The 18438-nt window shown below is 41.7% G+C and overlaps 2 protein-coding genes across 2 annotated transcripts in view; one reads left to right on the top strand and one right to left on the bottom strand.

The window, feature by feature from the left end:
• gfra3 (GDNF family receptor alpha 3) overlaps positions 1-18438 on the bottom strand; it is an 87952-nt gene that overhangs the window by 39580 nt on the left and 29934 nt on the right. Inside the window, exon 2 of the mRNA XM_086261415.1 lies at positions 8222-8518. Coding sequence (XP_086117541.1) covers positions 8222-8518 — 297 coding nt within the window. The remainder of the gene's footprint in view (positions 1-8221; positions 8519-18438) is intronic.
• On the top strand, positions 14998-17457 carry LOC147338362 (E3 SUMO-protein ligase ZBED1-like). Its single transcript, XM_086263559.1, has 2 exons — positions 14998-15892; positions 16442-17457. The coding sequence occupies exons 1-2, from the start codon at positions 14998-15000 to the stop codon at positions 17455-17457; spliced, it is 1911 nt and encodes a 636-aa protein (XP_086119685.1).

Raw genomic sequence — 18438 nt, forward strand, 5'->3', positions numbered from 1 at the left:
ATAAAAAGTGACAAAAACATTAGTGTCCGCTGTGCGTGGGAAGAAAACTTCTTTTTACAGCGAAAAAAACCCTAAACTTCCAACAAGCACCGAGTAGCTACGACGTGATGGGAAACTCACAGAGAAACTCGCGGATTCTTCCACTGACTGCTGCGGCTCACCTGCACCAGGGTAAACCTCCGCCTACCCCGCTCCTGCTTTATAGGTGAAAATAGAGCAACAGGACCGCTGAGTCTGTGACTTTATTTATTTTCTGCTGTGTTTTACTTGCATCTATTTGAAAGACTGAGTGTAAACACAAAAAATATTTTATTTTATGTGCTGGAATGTGCAGAAAATAGGTTTAAATGTTAAACTAATTTCTTCCAGTCAGAGAATATTGCATATAATTTAATATTTGCTTGATGCAAAAAGTTAAAAGATTAAACCTAATAAAACAAGTTTAAAAAAGAGACTTTTCCATTTCCATTTTTCCAAGAATAGGTTAACTTGAGTTCATATGCATGTAAAGGTAGACGAGCGAATACTTTTGGCAATACAGTGTAGTAAGACAGACAAACATCTGACATTTGTATCATAAAACAAACAAAGAGGATAAAAAAATCTAGGATATGTTATTGAAGACAGAAACTTTATTATTTTATTCTAAGAACGTTTATCAAAATACTGTAATTGTTCAGACATTCTGGCAGAGGACATGTGGAGACCAATCCACATGGTTTAATTTTACCAAATTTTACCAAAATGATGTTTTTTATTTTGGTTGAAGAAAAAGAAGAACACAAACAAGAAGAGCCTAAAGAAACACTCTAGAGTCTATAGAGATCATCTGACAGTGAATTAGACTCAATCTCAGAACAAAAGCAGGGATGTCTGGAGAGGGAATTAGGGACAGGTGCCCAGGACAACAATGATTTGATTCAGAGAAGTGGTTAACCTCCAGAGAAAACCAACACCTATCGCACTGGTTAACATCCCTGGTTTGGACATCAAGGTCATGAACAGGTATGAATTCCTGGGTGTTCACCTTAACAGTGAACGGCACTGGTCACATGACACCCATGGGCAGTTCACTGTGTCGTAACAAGTCTTCAGTAATGTCTTGCACACCCCAAGAGACTTTGATGGTTGCCTGCTGGGCAAGTGGCAGCACAGAGGGGTAAAGGAAAAGGCTTGTGCGGCTCCTGACTGAGAGAAGAAGATTGGTGCAGAAGGGCAGCTCTGTCTGGCCAGCTCCCAAAACTCTAAATAGCAGATGTGTGGAGGAGGATGTTAGCCGAGCTAACGTGCATTATGGACAACACCTCTAACTCCTGGCACGAGACTGTTAGAGCCACCGTGCTATCGCGTCCTGACAGCATTCAGACTATATGATACATGATAGATGATAGTTCTGTTTATTATTCATTTTTGTGTATTGTGATTGACTATGTGCTTCACATGTATGATCGATTGGTTTTAAAACTTAAGAGCCTTCTAGGATGAAGGTGAAACGTCTCTGAGAAACATACCAGAAGGCAAAATTCTAGAAATGCTTGTCCCCAACAATTTTGGACATATGTCACTGAAAAACTGTCATGGAAATGCAGCTAAAGAAATTGAAATCTGAATTTCCTCATTGGTCACAGTTCACACTCAAAGACATGCCTCTAATGTTCCTGTTGCTGTATCAGCAGACCTGCTTCTAAGCCCTATCACCACAGTATGCTTCTCACCACATTTTGGACCTGGCTCTGGGGCTCACAGACACTTTGCTACCCAGCCAATCATCTGCATCCTGATGCAGACGGGACATCGCCAATCCTTTGCTATTTTGCCTTTTCAGGCGGAAGAGGGCTACTGTCTCTCTGCTTCTCACCCTGGTCAGAACCTGCCTCTTCACCTAAGTCTGAGGACATCAAGGTGCTAATGATGCTGAGTTTTCTGTTTATGAGTCTTCAGTAAGCTTGGTGGTTCGATCCCAGTATGCTCCAGTCTACATGCCAAGTGTCCTTGGGTAAAATACTAACCATGCTACTCTCCAATGCATCCATCAGAGTATGAATGCATGTGAATCTTAGATAGGAACCACTTGTCACAGTCTGGCGAGGGCAGACTGTATGAATTGAAAAAGGACCCAAAATGCAGACTCCAAGGAACAGGGAACAAAACTTGAATGTTAACAAAAAGCGAGCCGTTTAATATGGCTGAACCTCCAGCTGGCACAACAGGACCAGGCGAGGCAGGGCCAGACGCAGCAGAGGCCGGACCAGGCAAGGCTGAAGACTCTGACGAAGCTGGACCAGACGAGGCTGAAGACTCTGACGAAGCTGGACCAGGTGACGACGAGGCGGCCGCAGGTGGCGGCTGAACGGTCCCCTCGGACCCTCCAGCTGACGAGGCAGGTTGCTTTTCAAGTTGCAGCAACACACAGTCTATAGTGGGTGAAATGAGTTCGTATGAGTTCTCAGACTGAGGTGTGGCAGAACCAGGTGAGGCGTCGTCCTCAGGCTGAGGCGTAGAAGCAGCAAGCAGTAGCGCAGCAGGTGGTGGTCCTGCAGGCGGCGGCACGGGAGCCGCAGGAGGTGGCGCTGCAGCCACAGGTGGTGAAGCAGAAGGTGGCCAGACGGGCTCCTCAGGCCCTCCAGCTGACGAAGCATGAGGCTGAATGGGCTCCTCGGGCCCTCCAGCTGACGAAGCATGAGGCTGGACGGGCTCCTCGGGCCCGCCAGCTGACGAAGTATGAGGCTGGACGGGCTCCTCGGGCCCGCCAGCTGACAAAGCGTGAGGCTGGACGGGCTCCTCGGGCCCGCCAGCTGACGAGGCGTGAGGCTGGACGGGCTCCTCGGGCCCGCCAGCTGACGAGGCGTGAGGCTGGACGGGCTCCTCGGGCCCCCCAGCCGACGCGGCATGGTGCTGGACGGGCTCCTCGGGCCCTCCAGCAGACACAGGAAAAGGCTGCACAAACTCCAACTTAGCCCCTGGCTCCAACCTGGCCTGGATCTCGGTCCCACAGTAGCTTAGCTGAGCCTCATGGCTAGCACTTCCAGTGCAAACAGTCTTATAATTTGGCTTCTTGGAAGCAAAGTTCATAGCATGATCAATACACTGGGATGCTAGGTAATTGTGCAGAGGGATAAGATATTCCGTGGAAGACTTGGCTGGTGATTTTTCAGTCTTAGTCATTTCATAAACATGCCCATGAACCTTTAAGGCAGTGTTTGTTCCAATATTGTCCTTAGAAAAAACGCGTGGATTCAGAATACAATCACCCACCTCATGTTGCTGTGAGCCGTGGTGACGACCTGGACGCCGCCTCCTCCTGGAAGCCGTGGTCGTGGAGGCCGGCGCCGCTACGGCTGAGATGAATGTAGCGCTGGAAGCAGCCACCGGTTGAGGTGAGGAAAACGCAGCACTTGTCTGCTGCAGTGGCGACATGGACATGGAGACAGGCGGGAGACTCAACACGCCAACTTTAGCTCCTATAGCTGGCATAGGGAGGGCTGCGTCACAGAGGGGCTGGAGTAATTCAGTCTGCATGCTGGGGGGCTGCTTTGGCAACACGGTGCGGATGAAGCCGTGCAAATCCTCCGACAATCCCTCCATGTAAGCCGGGTATGCAGACAGAATCCGGTACAGCTGAACTCTAACTGACTCCTTCTCACTCTCCTGTCTGCACGCAGAATAGATTTTCCACTGTCCATGGAGAATGGTCACACGAGTGCTGAACTCCCAAAAATCCTCAAAGATGTCTGCTGGGTCCATTCTGGTCAGGTCGTTCTGTCACAGTCTGGCGAGGGCAGACTGTATGAATTGAAAAAGGACCCAAAATGCAGACTCCAAGGAACAGGGAACAAAACTTGAATGTTAACAAAAAGCGAGCCGTTTAATATGGCTGGCAAAAAAGGTACAAACAAAGGGCAAGGCAAACTGAAGCAAAATTAACACAAACCTAAACTGGGAAATCTAAACAAACAATAAGAAAAACCTAGACAAGAAACTTGGAAGCATGGCATAGGAAACATGGCGTGGACAACAGACGACCTGACAATCACACACTGAAAACAGAGGACTTAAATACACAGGAGGTGATTAGGGGAAGTGGAGACACATGAGGAAACAGCTGGCACACATGAACATAATGACGTCACAGTGGGAGAGTAAAACTGAACATGATGAACACAGAACACCAGACCTCTTCACAATAAAACAGGAAACATAATGAGACATAGACATGACAACCCGAACTTGACAACGTAAGACACAGACATGAAACGCATGAAGAGCAGGGGAGATTTAACATGGTTGGAAACACGAGGGGAAAATAATAACTAGAAACACTTAGGCATAATAATACAAACTTGATAACATAAGACACGGAGCATGAAACACGAAGGGTGAGGGGAAGCTTAAATACAGGGGAAGAAAACACAAGGAGTCTAATAACCAAATGAACTTAGATAACCTAATGAACAAAATAAACTCAAACTTAAAACGCTGGGTCAAAAGACCCAGGACCATGACACCACTTAGAAACAGCGTACTTTGGACATACTTCAGTCATCCATGGGTGAATGTACAAGTAAAGTGCTTTGAGTGGTCAGAGTAGAAAAGCGCTAAATAAGAACCAGTCCATTTACTTTCCCGAGCAGCAGATATAAAAAGTGAATTTTCAGCCTGTTAATATAAAGACTGGTTCCATCTGTCTTCCTTCTCTCACCCCAACCAATCACAGCAGATGGCCCCGCCCCTCCCTGAGCCTGGTTCTGCCGGAGGTTTCTTCCTGTTAAAAGGGAGTTTTTCCTTCCCACTGTCGCCAAAGTGCTAGGGCTAGTGCTATGGTTGTTGGGCTTTTCTCTGTCTGTAGGCTCTACCTTACAATATAAAGCACCTTGAGGCGACTGTTGTTGTGATTTGGCGCTGTATAAATAAAACTAAAATGGAATAATTCCTGTGGCCACAAACACAACAGGTGGTGAAAGATTATATAATATAATGCAATGTGATGTATATAATTTCAAATTAATTATAATATTTTATGAAGACATAGTTTGTTCATTGAGAAATTTGAATATTGTGGAAACTTGAAATGATTTGACATTAACATTGAAGGTAACTGAGGTAAAATTCTTAGTTGGGTTTTTTTGTTTGTGTGTTTGTTTTGAGTGGTCACATCTGCTGACCCTCTACCTACTTTGCTATGGAAGCTCAGAGACTTTGAATGGTTCCTCTACAGGAACTGTGCAAGCCCAAGGAGACTGTGTGCCCTGCTGAGCAGTCAGAGTCACCAGCAAATTTAGTGATGACACCTCAGATGTCTCTTTAGGGTTGACACATATACTAATTGGTGTTCTCATCTTACCCCACATACAACACATCACTCAACATGTGTGGTCTATGCATCCATTATTTTAACGACTATAGAAGCACAACCATGAAAGTCATTTCCCTTCATCATATTACTGCTCTTTAGGTCTTCTTGATGTTTCTTGTACTGAATTGCAAATCATATTGTACACTTAACCTTTTATTGAAATCAGCCAATAACACATCCCTCTGTCATATAAAATCTCATCAATATGGACAAAATAAATGACAAGATATGACCGACAGGATACCACATCCAAAGTGATCATGAGCCCATGTTATTAAAAGCTACTTCTGTCCACTTGTAAAAGCCATTAGCAGAGCTGTAATTGACTAGTGGACCAGGCGCTTGTTCCTGCAAATTATTTAAGCGCATTCCAAAGTACAAGTTCAATCAAAAATGTAATGGCATGTAAAGTGTTTATGTATGTAAATCCTTTTCCAGGCTATATATTTATGGTAATGACATGCTAGAGCAGCCTAGTAGCATAGGGAACTGAAGAGTGTGTAATTACACTAATGCTCCACTGACTAATAGGCCACAGGGGAGGTGGAGTCCGTAGGCTTGTGTTAGCTCACTTACTGATGCACAAATCCCACCAGCATAGAAGATAGACTCCTGTGAGTCTGTGTGTTCAGACTGAGGAGTCTTTAGCAGGGCTTCATTTGTACACAAGACTGGTTTGGGATTATGACAAGTTTGTTGGTTAAAAAAGAGATTCTGTCTTGAATAAAAGGGCTAAAATTAGCAATGACTGAATATAGAGTAGTCGCTAGAAAGTCTTTTTATAACATAAGAAAGTACATCGATGCATATGGTTGCCTGAGTAAAAAAAGAAAAAAAAAGTATCAACAGTGTGTCAAAATACTGCTGCTAATGATCTTCTATGTAACCTGTCAGAAACAAGGATGTAGGTGCTGTTATTTGGTTAGTGAGCATAAAATCTTGAGGCATGATGTTGATGAGTAGACTCACACACAGATATATTGAAAACACTGTAATATCTGACAATTATACCTACAATGTAGATTCAATCATTACATACAAAATGTGTAGCGAATGTGATATAATAGTAGCTTCTATATCACATTTACCTTCCACACTGGCATGCCTCCACTATACCTAATATATATGTCATACAAAAATAATAAAGCACAAGCTTTAAATGTACTTGAGACTTTTGAAGTATAAAGATAGCGTTCAAAACAGTACATACTATATTTTATGAATGTGAATGGAAACGTTGCAAACAGTAATGTGCATGCAGAGGCAATTCTCTACTGTGGCAACAAAACAAACCTATATAAATACATGAAAGGCCAGAAAAAAAAATAAAAGCTTTTTCTTGGAAACAGCAGGAAAAGAAACAATAACAAGAAATTCCACAGACAGACCCCGACCGCCAGCGTAGAGACAGATGCCACTGTTCCAGTCCTTCCAGAAATGCAAAGAATATCCAGGTAGCTCATATAGTGGTCAAAGTAATCTCTTAGTAAATGAACTGATGCTTTTATAGCACTTTTCTACTCTCCCAGAGCACTTGTCACGCTTTATACGACATGCCACACTCACACAAGCGCTTTCTTCTATGCTTTAAGGGCTTACTAGCTAACATTCACACACATTCATTTCTGAAGCATTCCGATGGATGCATCAAAGAGCAACTTGGGGTTAATGCCCTCTCCAAGGATCCCTGGCTCCCCCATGCAGACTGGGGGAGTCAGGGATCAAACCACCAACCTTCCAATCAGTAGATGACCTGCTCTACCTCCTGAGCTACAGCCATCCCATTAACTCATCTGAGGGCACTGCTGGGACATTAGTCATGATTCAGGTTGTTCTTTCAACATTACTTATTGTCACTGATCATCACAGCTGTTACTTTAACAAACTGATAACTGATTTAGACTATATTCACAGACCCATCCATCTATTCGTTTCCACTTGTCCTTATCAGGGTCATGGGGGGGCTGAAGCCTACCCCAGCGGATAATATAGAATCACCAAATAGCCTAACCCCATTAACTGCATGTCTTTGGATTGTAGGAGGAAGGCAGAGTACCAGGAGAGAACCCACATAAACACAGGGAGGACATGTAAAAAGGCCTGGAGTCAAACTCAGGACCATTGCTGTGAGCAACAGTGCTAAACACTACACCACCATGGTGCCCTATATTGAGACATTTAAATTATATATTCAGCCCACTGAATTGTGTTAAATAAGTTACTTTATTCCAGCGTGTCTTGGGTCTGCCCTAGGGCCTCCTCCCAGTGGGACATGCCCGGAAAACCTCACCCAAGAGGAGCCCAGGAGGTATCCTTGTGAGATACCCGAACCACCTCAGCCTGCTCCTTATATTTTTTATTAAATCTAATAAAATTAATTTATTGGATTTGAAAATATATACCTCAAATATGAACCATGAATCATGTCTGAATATATTAACCCTTTATGTTGACTGTTTATCTTATTTATAAAATACATTTAAACTGGTATAATACCAAGTAATTTTAAGTTCCAGGTCTCAGAAAAACCCAAAATATTTGAAAATCTAAAAGGTATTTTTTAAATTATTTAAAATACATTCAGGTCATTAAATTTTAAATTAAGTGGTAATGATTCATCTCATAAATCTTCTCCTCTAAACAGTTAGAACTATAAGTATCGCTGTTGGTATCTGCAGTACTGGTCCTGTATTTACTTGCTATTGATACCAAAATACGTAGTGTCACTCAACACTATCAGCTTCAGCTGGATTAGTCAGCATACTGTTAAACTGAAATGACCACACCCCTAATTTTAAACCTTATGCTATCCAAAGAGTTTAGTTGAGCTTTAGATATACACCTCCAACACGATCCAACCACACTGACCTGGCAGCAGACGAACCCTCCAGTATATGCGCAGGCACAGCTCCTCCTTACGGAAACCACGCTGACATTTGCAGGTCAGTAGAGAGGGGTGTTTGGCTAGCAGGGCATCCCGCCTCTCCACGCACTCAGATGCCAACTGTTCTGCCTGCGGGGACACCGCTGCATCTTCTGCACATAGCTCCAAGCCTCGATACAATGCCTCGCACGTGGGTTCAACGGAGCACACACGATGAGCTTCAACACAGTCGATGGTGGGGGCAGGGAAGTTAAAGATGGATGCTGAGGATGGCAACACACCTAGGAAAGCAAAAAAGTTAACATCAGATACACTGCATTACTATGCCGTGACAAGGTCTTAGAGAAAATACTTACAGCGTATACATATAGTGACTTGAATAGCCAGCAAACTATTGCAGCTAAGATAAGATAAGCTAAATGTTAGCTTTACTGTTTGCACTGTTATATGTTTACTCTTTTGTGGAGCACAATTTTTTCTGATAGAGAATAAAATGTTGAGTGGCGCACCACAGCTAATAAGCAACAGCACCTTCTTCTGGACTCAGTCACTTTCTGCACCCTCATAGGTTCATACTCTCAAGTTAGAACTGTATTTTCCGCACTATAAGGCGTATGCTTTCACTTTCATATTAGTGCATCAGTCCGCCTTATAATCCAGTGCGCCTTGTGTATGAATTCTGGTTGTGCTTACTGCAGTGTTGCCAACTCCTCAGTAAGGAAAATCGCTATTGGCTGTCCTAAAAGTCGCTAGAAGTCGCTAAATGACGTCATTTGCATAATTGGTCATGCTAATCTAATTGTAACCTATGTTGTTGGAGAGAGAAATAACATCGTGGAAGAGACATAAAGTGAGTAAAAAACGTCCTAAATGGATTTAGAATTTATTTAGAACTACAAATTAAATTTCTTTTAGCAATTATTGTTTTTTAATGTCACAATTCCAACCCTGCTCCTTATCTGGGCATGGACCGGTAAAAGTAACCCGAAATTGGCACTCTGGTGGAGTTACTTTGTGTGTGTGTGTTTATAAGTAGTTTTAAACCTCGTGATCCACAAAACAGCACAACAGTAAAAGAAGAACTGACTGCGTTACAGTCAGTGCGGGAGCAGCGGCTTCGCTCATGTGCGATTCATTTGCAGTTCGGACGCATAGGTGTGAACATCTTCTGCCCTGACAGCAGCTGGGGGTGGACTATCCTCCGCCCGTGAGCACTTTGGAACGGGCGAGGTACCCACGGCAGCACCCGCTGCTTGTTGAGAGTAAGAGCGATACCCGCTTTCACGTCAAAAGTCGTCATAAATAAGTCTCCAATAACACCAGAAAAAGTCGCCAGATTTGTCGCTAGTCGCTTTTTAGAAAAAAAGTCGCTAAGGGGGTCTGAAAACTCGCTAAATATAGCGACAAAGTCGCTAAGTTGGCAACACTGGCTTACTGACCTTGAACCAATTTTATGTGGTACACGGCGCTCAAAAATCTGTCAAAAATGTTTTAGTACGACTTTGGTAAGCTACAAAGCCGCATCGCTTCATGGATTGCTGGAGCATTACAGCTACTGTAGTCATGGGTCTTGCTGAGTAATCTGGGTCCTAAACTCCGTTCACCTCAGGTCTCAACATCAAACGAACACTGCAGCATCACTGAGAGTTAAAAACTGTCTAAATTCTTTCATCTTTAATAAAATGATCAGCGTTCCTGCTTTACCAGTTGTAACAATTAAGTTTAACATCCAGGCATCCATGAAGACAGAATTTATTAAGTTTAACGGAGTTAGGAGTTAGCAAGAAGTTAGCTCGCTAGCTTCCACCTAAACATGATATAGCATGTTCTGACTGAGAGTTTTCCGAAAAATTCAAACATACAGCTCTGCTATCACTTCCAACATAAATGACGACAGAAAACTAAACAGCATGACGTTTGTAGGGTTACTGAAGTTGGGCTAGCTGGTATAAAATGATGTCGACGTGATCACTAGCAATGCAGCTATGTTAGCATAACATCAACACAGTGAAGCTGGAGGATGAACGCCAGCTTTTTTCCACTCGATAAAAGTTAACGTGGGGGTTCCCGATGGTTAGGGACAAATGCAATTGTAACCCTAGTAACTGCATGTCTTTGGACTGTGGGAGGAAGCCAGAATACCAGAGATGCAGATAGCCACAGCAAGATGGCAGGGTTGAACTCAGAACCTTCTTACTGTTTGCACCATGCTGCCAGGTAGGAATATTTCAGTTTTGATTATTTCAATATTGAAAAGGCTGACCCTAGCCATCTTTATGCCACTCTCCTCCAAAGTTTTAGAACCCAGGAAACAAAGAAAATATGAATTACTATACAAAAATAAGTATAAAACCTATACACCGCAAAAACTGGAAGCAATTTGGTTATTTTAAGCTGATAGTTGGTCAGCTGTGGAAATTCCGGGTTCCAGTTGCCTAGTTAACCCTTTAACATATATGTTGTACATTAATTCTGCACTAGTATTGGTAGTGATAAAACTTTTACAAATTTCGGACCGGTTGCCAGTCTGGGCTAAGACTCACACTTGCCAGCAATTTAAAATGACCAATTAACCTGACCACATGCATTTCGTTGGACTGTTGGAGGAAGACAGATGTGGTGAGGCGTGGTCGGCAGTGCCGTGTGGACGCACCTGCATGGCATCCGCAATCACGCCTGCAGTGTTAAAAACACGGGGAAGCATTGTGGAAGAATTGTGAAACTGCTATCAAATAAGCGGTTCTATATTAATATGTAACTTGACCTGTTAAGATGTTTTTGATTGAAATAGCTTTTGATTTCAGTAAATATGATCTTCTGATGCTGCAAATTCAACAAATGACCATTTTCAATTCTCTACAACCTATAAAATGTTTTGAAACTCTGTTGTGCGTAATAATTTGGAACAGTGCGTTTTACGATTTTTATTTGTGAAAAACACTGTTATCATTGGGAGGTTTGTTCAGTAACATTTGAATTATACTCTAATGGTTGATGACTCAAAAATTATGCTGACTGTCATTTGAATCGACTATTTAGGAAAATCAGAGGAAAATATCACTTACATAATAATTTGGAACTTGGTGTATGTTCCCTCTGTCACCATGTCAGCTATGTCATAGTGTTTCTGATGTCTCTGAGTCTGTGTCTGTGCGTACATGTCGTATTTCCTGTTTCACTTTGACAGTCTTGTGCGCTTGGTCAGTGTATCTAGTTTTGCCTTCCCTCATCTCATTATGTTTGATTTGTCCCAGCTGTGTTTCCTGCTGTTCCCCATGCTCCCGTGATCCTACCTGTGTATTTTAGTCCTCAGTCTTCCCCTGCTTGTTGCATCGTGCTATGTTTTCTCCTCTCATGTTCCTGAAAATATTCTAGCTCCTGGTCCTGGTTGGTTTCCTTCCTCAAGTTTCTTAGTCTCCAGGTTCCAGTGCCCAGTTTAGTTTCTAGTTTTTGGTTTGTTTTTTATATTAATGTTGTTGCAACGTTTGAGGCTTTTATTTCTGAGTTGACTGCTTTTCTGGGTGCTCCACGTGGGTAAAGAAAATTCTGCATAATAATTTTGGCTTTGGAATGCAGTCTAAAAGTGAACTAGCACAAATTCTGTCTGCTGTGCTTTAACATCTAAGACAAACCACACCACAGTCAAACTGAAAGCGTGCTGAGAAGAATTCTCTGTGTGGTTGTTTGGTCTGCATTTGTGTAATAGGCATGATGCCAGTTGTCATGGACTAAGCACACAGTGACAATTTCACTCATCTGACTTTTAATAACTAAAGAATAGATTTTTCTGTCATTGCAACATTCCACCCCCTCTTTTGTTTTCTTACCTACTTGAAGAAGTGTACAATAAATGTAGGTAGGAATGGATGCTCTCCAAAGTCAGTCTTTCCTTTATGTATTATTTTCAAATTGCTCTTAAATTCTGTTGAATCCAAAGTTTTTCCAGAAAGAAATTGTTGCTTTCTGAAGTAAGATTGCTTCAATTTGCAATAGCAAAAAAAATAAAATAAACAAAAACAAAAACCTTGATGATCCACTGCTAAAATCCAATAACTGACACACGGGAAGTGCGACCCTCTGCCATCCTATAATGATGGCAGAAATGTCATATGGGGAGGTGGACGGGGGAATGCAGAGATAGAAAAAGGGAGAGATGGCAGTGCAGAGAGCAAAGGATGTAGAAGATTGTGAGTGAGCATACCAGTGTGAACCTTGATGGGTTGGACACGTGCACAGCATGAAGCACAATCAGCAGCACCACAGGCACACGCGCATGCATGGGAGAACACAATATTGTATAACCACAGGGGAGGGTTTACAACACACACACTCATGCACACATACCTTTGAGTAAGAATATTGTGGTTGGGACAGCATAAACAGCCGTAATGAGAGACTTATCACATACACAGTACTTTTTTCAGTAATTAGCAGTGTTGGGTAAGTTACTTTAAAATAGTAACTTAGTTACATTACTAGTTACTTCTCTCAAAAGTAACTCAGTTACTTCAAGTTACTCGTTACTTTCAAAGTAACTAGTTACTAGGGAAAGTAACTTTGGTTTTACTCAGAATTCTCTTGTTAATGTGTTGCTTCCATAACTTTGCCAGTCTTCTAGCTTGCTTACTTGCCACAAGTACACTGTGCCACCTACCAATAGAAAGGAAAAGATAATGTGCACATTCCCACGAGAGAAATCCCACGCCTGGACCGTCATTGACTACTGCCATGATTCTAGCCTACGTCACAGTGTCATGTGCGCCTTTTACATCCAACACAAAAACTGAAAATACTAAAAGTATTTCTTTGTGCCCCCCTTTCCCTTTTAATGCCCTACATGGACCCCTGGCAACACTTTGCTAGATCCGCACCTGCACAGTTACCAGCTGTCAGCTACTTAGAAAAGGATCCTGGTGTTATTTGTCTGTCAGAAACAGTTCATAACTTCCCTTCAACTCGTTCATGTCACCTAAAAGGTAAACCTGTTTCTCCATAACAGCTCTGATGATTCAGTAAGGACATCTCCTGGTTTCATCTTCATGTTTCCCTCTCACCAGATAACCAAACCATATCATGACCAGCAGCTTTTTTGCAGCTGTGGCTCCAGCAAACATCAGCTGATACTAGAAATTAATATTAAATAAATTCTAACAACAGCTGATCAAGCTTAAACTGCTGCTGTTGTTTAGCGCGACATCCGCTGGTTTCCTCAAAGTGAGCGATAAACAAACAAGAGAGAAAAGCCGATCAGCTGATCACTGATCAGTTTCATGATTGAAGTAGAAACGGGAGAGGGAGGGGAGAGGATGAAAGAAGAAGAGGCAGCTGTGCAGCGTAAACAGAATAACTCCAGCTTTGTGTCTTTTTCATTGTAGCTGGATTACGGGACAAACTGTTCCTTTTCACCTCAATAAGAAACGCGTAATATTTTCTCTGAATACCAGACAGGACGGTTGGCAACTCTAATAACTTATGAACAAAATAAAGTTCAACATCATTAACTTCATAGCACCCACCCAGCTGTATAGAAACTCCGTCATGCTAGCTAGCACGCAGTACGGAAAAAGTCAGAATAACGAAAATAAACTCCAACTAAACTTGGTTTATATCTGACCCAGAGAGACTGCAGGTCATAACTTCTTACCTGAACTTGGACCGGCGGCCGCCTCGGGTCTCTTTTCCTTCTGCGTCCCTTTTCCTTCATCCACCTGCTGGCTTCCACCACTTGCTAATGTTACTGAATCTGTGGAAGCTCCGCGATAGCCACCACACGAAGTAACGAGTAACTACCCTATCTAAATCACAGTAACGACTAACGCGTTCCTGATTTTGGCATAATAACTAGTTACCGTGCTCGTTACCACAATAATAACGTAGTTACTGTAACGCGTTACTTAATAACGCGTTAGTCCCAACACTGGTAATTAGTAATCTAACACATTACTATCTAATTCTAATTACTTTCTATCGTTACAATGCCGTTACCGTTACTAACAAGAAAATGCGATGCAGATGCGTTACTATTTTTCAACACACATACGATTGAAGCTGTCTTCAGCTTACTGGGAGCCAGAGGGCAAAACAATTGCACAAGTGCTGCTGATTGGCTGAGGAAGAAATAAGTAATCATGGCAAACCAATCACATGACCAATTTAAAGTGACATAGCAAAAATGACTACGGGAAGAAACTGCGTTGTCTAAAGAAAGCCCTCAAAAGCAAAAACAAAAGCCAATAAACCCTTTCCTATTGGTGGAAAAATGTACCGTGTTGACCAATCAAAAAAAAAACGACATGGCAACATGGCATTGGTTGTTCAGGAAGATTTTTTTTTTTATTCTTTTGTTGAGGGAAGTTTTAGGAAGGGTGGCAGCAAGAGACAGAGCGAGAGAGGGAGGGAGTTTTGAGATGTGAGAGATTTGTGACGTTTAGCATGTTTGGAGTGTGTAGTTAATGTTTTGTCTTGTGTAGTTAGTAGAGCTGGGCGATATAACGATAACGATATGTATCGCGATATAACTTTTACTCGATAGAGAAATTAAACTATCGCGATAGACCTCGCCGCTCTTGTCCTCTTAAAAAAAAAAAAGAAAAAAAAAAGTCATCCAATCCAAATTAAGTAGCGCAGAGCCGAACCAATCACAGCCGCAGCGTCACGTCACGTGACTTGTTACGTACAGCACAAGTGCCAAGGCGCACGTGCGTATTTGTTTGTGAAGCAGCTAGCAGCTAACCGCCGTGTCGACTGGGTGATGGAGAAAATGAGTGCACCAAGTAGAGAAAAATCAACCGAGAGAACGGAAGAGAACACAGATGACAGCTCGAATGCCGAAGAGATTGTCGAAAGGAAGGGCCGGAAAAGTTCCGTAGTGTGGAGATATTTCGGCTATTTGAAGTCCGACAAAAAACAGAGTAGCACGCACTGTAAGTTGTGCCGACAGCATGTTCCCACCAAGACTGGAAATACAACTAACCTGTTTCATCACCTGAAGCAGTGCCACCCACAAGAGCACGCTCAATCTCTGACTGAAAGTGCTAATTTGTCATCGAAAACAACCGGGGGAATCCCTGCGAAGCAGCAACAGTCAATTGAGTCGGCTTTCTCCAGCGTCTTACCATATGACAAAAAAGCTAAGAGACATAGCGACATAACGAATGCCATAGCCTACTGTCTTGCTAAAGACATGCTACCAATAAACACGGTCGAAAATGAAGGATTCAAGCAGCTAATTAAGGTACTGGATCCTCGTTACCAACTCCCTGGACGTAAACATTTCTCTCAGATAGCGCTTCCAACGCTATATAGAGAGTGCCGTGAGGCTGTTGAGAAGGAGCTACAAACTGTATCGTTCTTCGCTACTACATCCGACATGTGGTCAAGTCGCACGTCAGAACCTTACCTTAGCCTTACTGCCCACTATATCGACCAAGACTGGAATCTGAAAAGCAAATGTCTTCAAGCTGCCTACCTTCCCGACGACCACACGGGTGAAGTAATTGCATTAGGACTGTCAGAAGCGCTTGCATCCTGGGGACTGAGTGAAGACAAACAAGTCTGCATCACAACCGATAGTGGGACAAATATAGTGAAGGCCACATCCCTGAATAACTGGACCCGGCTGCAGTGCTTCGGACATCGACTTCACTCAGCTATCGGTAAGTTGGGAAGCAGAATAAAATTAAAAATGCCTCTTTTAATTGTGTTTTTGAGCCCATGTAAACATATTAAAAGCTAGAGATCTAAATCACTTCAATGGTTATTGTTAAAAAATAAACATCAGAAAGAATATTCTTCATGTCAGCCTATTTATTTGAGGTAATAGTTGCTGTTGGCATGCATAATAGGCAAATATTCAGTCACTCTTCAGTGTAAATCAAGTTGACAAAATGTGCCAAATAAAATTTAGAATTTTGGGGTTCTATCAGGATCCCAATTGGCTAATACAGAACCTCAGCTCTTTAAGAACAAGTGATGAAAACGTCAAACAATGATGTTGATAACACCAGCCTCTGTCACCTTTTTAAATATAAGAAAAAAAAATTTGGTCAGTCTGTCAGCAAAATTTAAAAAAGTAAAAGTACAATCATAGCAAGTAAATGTGTTTTCAGGGCAGTGAAATTTATTTGTGACTGGAAAAAAAAATCAAAAATCTTAAATTAAATTCTGAGGTTAATATGTGCTATTATTTACCTTTTTATCCACAGAAAAAGCCGGCAAAGACAAGAGGATGGAGCGAGCTGTGGCCGTGTGTAAGAGAGTGGTGGCCACCTTCAGTTTCTCTTGGAAGAAGAAAAGGGAATTGGCTGCTGCTCAGGAGGAGCTTCACCTACCCCAGCACAAGTTAGTGACAGAGTCGCCCACCAGGTGGGGCTCACGCCAAAAAATGGTTGGGAGGGTTCTGGAGCAACATAAAGCTATCTCTCAGGTCCTCAGTGCAGATAAGAAGACCAGGCACTTGGTTCCCTCCTGGCAAGATCTAGATGTTCTGGAGTCTGTGCATGTGGCCCTGAACCCACTACTGGAATTCACAGATTCACTTTCTGGAGAGTGTTACGTGAGTGTGTCCTACCTCAAGCCGATGCTTCACCTTTTCAGAACACAGATTCTGAAACCATCTGAGGTTGAAACACAACTTACAAAAGACCTTAAGATGACAGTCATGACATACCTTGATGAAAAGTACAATGACCAGATTACAAATGAACTGCTTGATGTTGCAACCCTGCTAGATCCGCGCTTCAAAGTACAATACATTAATGCAGAACACATTGATGCCATCAAAATGAGAGCAGTGTATGAGATGTTGGGGCAAATTGAGCACCCATCCACTTCAGCTGGAACGGAGGAAACAGAAGATGGTGGAGCTGCTGCAGTACTACCAACCCAGAAGAAACAGAGAAAGTCACTGGGCAGTTTCTTTAAGAAATCCCACCCCACCAGCACAGGGCTCACTGAGAAAGAGACAGTTGAAAAGGAGCTTGAAAAGTACTTGCTGGCACCTGATGCAGACAGTGAAATGGACCCACTTGAGTGGTGGAAAATCAACAACAGAAGCTTCCCAAGAGTTAGCTGCCTGGCAAAGCGCTACCTGTGCATCCCCGCAACCAGCAGCCCCTCTGAGAGGGTATTTAGTACAGGGGGTAATATTGTGACTTGCCACAGGGCCGCTTTAAAGCCTGAAGCAGTGGATAGACTTGTCTTCCTGTCCCACAACCTGTAGGCTTTTTTCAGACTAAAGTTTATATATATATATATATATATATATATATATATATATATATATATATATACACACATATACATATATATATACACACACACACACATATACATGTGTGTGTGTATATATATATATATATATATATATATATACACACACACACACACACACACACACACACACACACACACACACACACACACATATATATATATATATATGTGTGTGTGTGTGTGTGTGTGTGTGTGTATATATATATATATATATATATATATATATATATATATATATATATATATATGTATGTATATATATATGTATATGTATATGTATATATATGTATATATGTATATGTATATATATGTATATATATATATATATATATATGTGTATATATATGTATGTATATATATGTGTATATATATATGTGTATATATGTATATGTATATGTATATATATATGTATATATGTATATGTATATATACATATATGTATATATGTATACATATATGTATATATGTATATATATATGTATATATGTATATATATATATATGTGTGTGTGTGTGTGTGTGTGTTGCACCTTGGATGTGTACCTAGGATTTAAAGAATGTTCTGTTAGCATCTTTATTTTAAAACTGTTGGAAAAGCTCAGCTATACAACAAGGAGCGTGAGAATTTCCTTTTAGTTCTCAGTTCATTTGATATTGACATTGACAAAAGTTAGTCAATTTTGTCTGTTCTTCTGTAAAAAAAAAAACTAAGATTTATTTTTAGAATTAATATTTTGTTTCTAAGTGGAAGTGACAATTTAGTAGTCTGTTTTGTTTGTTCTATTTTCAAACTTAAACGCTTTAGCGGCTGCTTTTTGTTTAGTTTGCAATATTTGCCTTTATTTATTTGAAACTGAAGTCTCATTTTCCTTAAGTACATCTGCCCTGTTTAACTTATTATGGTAAATAAATATTTAAATCAAAACAAG

Source organism: Aulonocara sp. 'chitande type north' Nkhata Bay, linkage group LG2 (assembly GCF_057382095.1).
Source record: "Aulonocara sp. 'chitande type north' Nkhata Bay isolate Kocher_YH1m ecotype deep benthic linkage group LG2, A_spYH_male_GT1.1, whole genome shotgun sequence".
In the NCBI taxonomy this organism is placed as follows: Eukaryota; Metazoa; Chordata; class Actinopteri; order Cichliformes; family Cichlidae; genus Aulonocara; species Aulonocara sp. 'chitande type north' Nkhata Bay.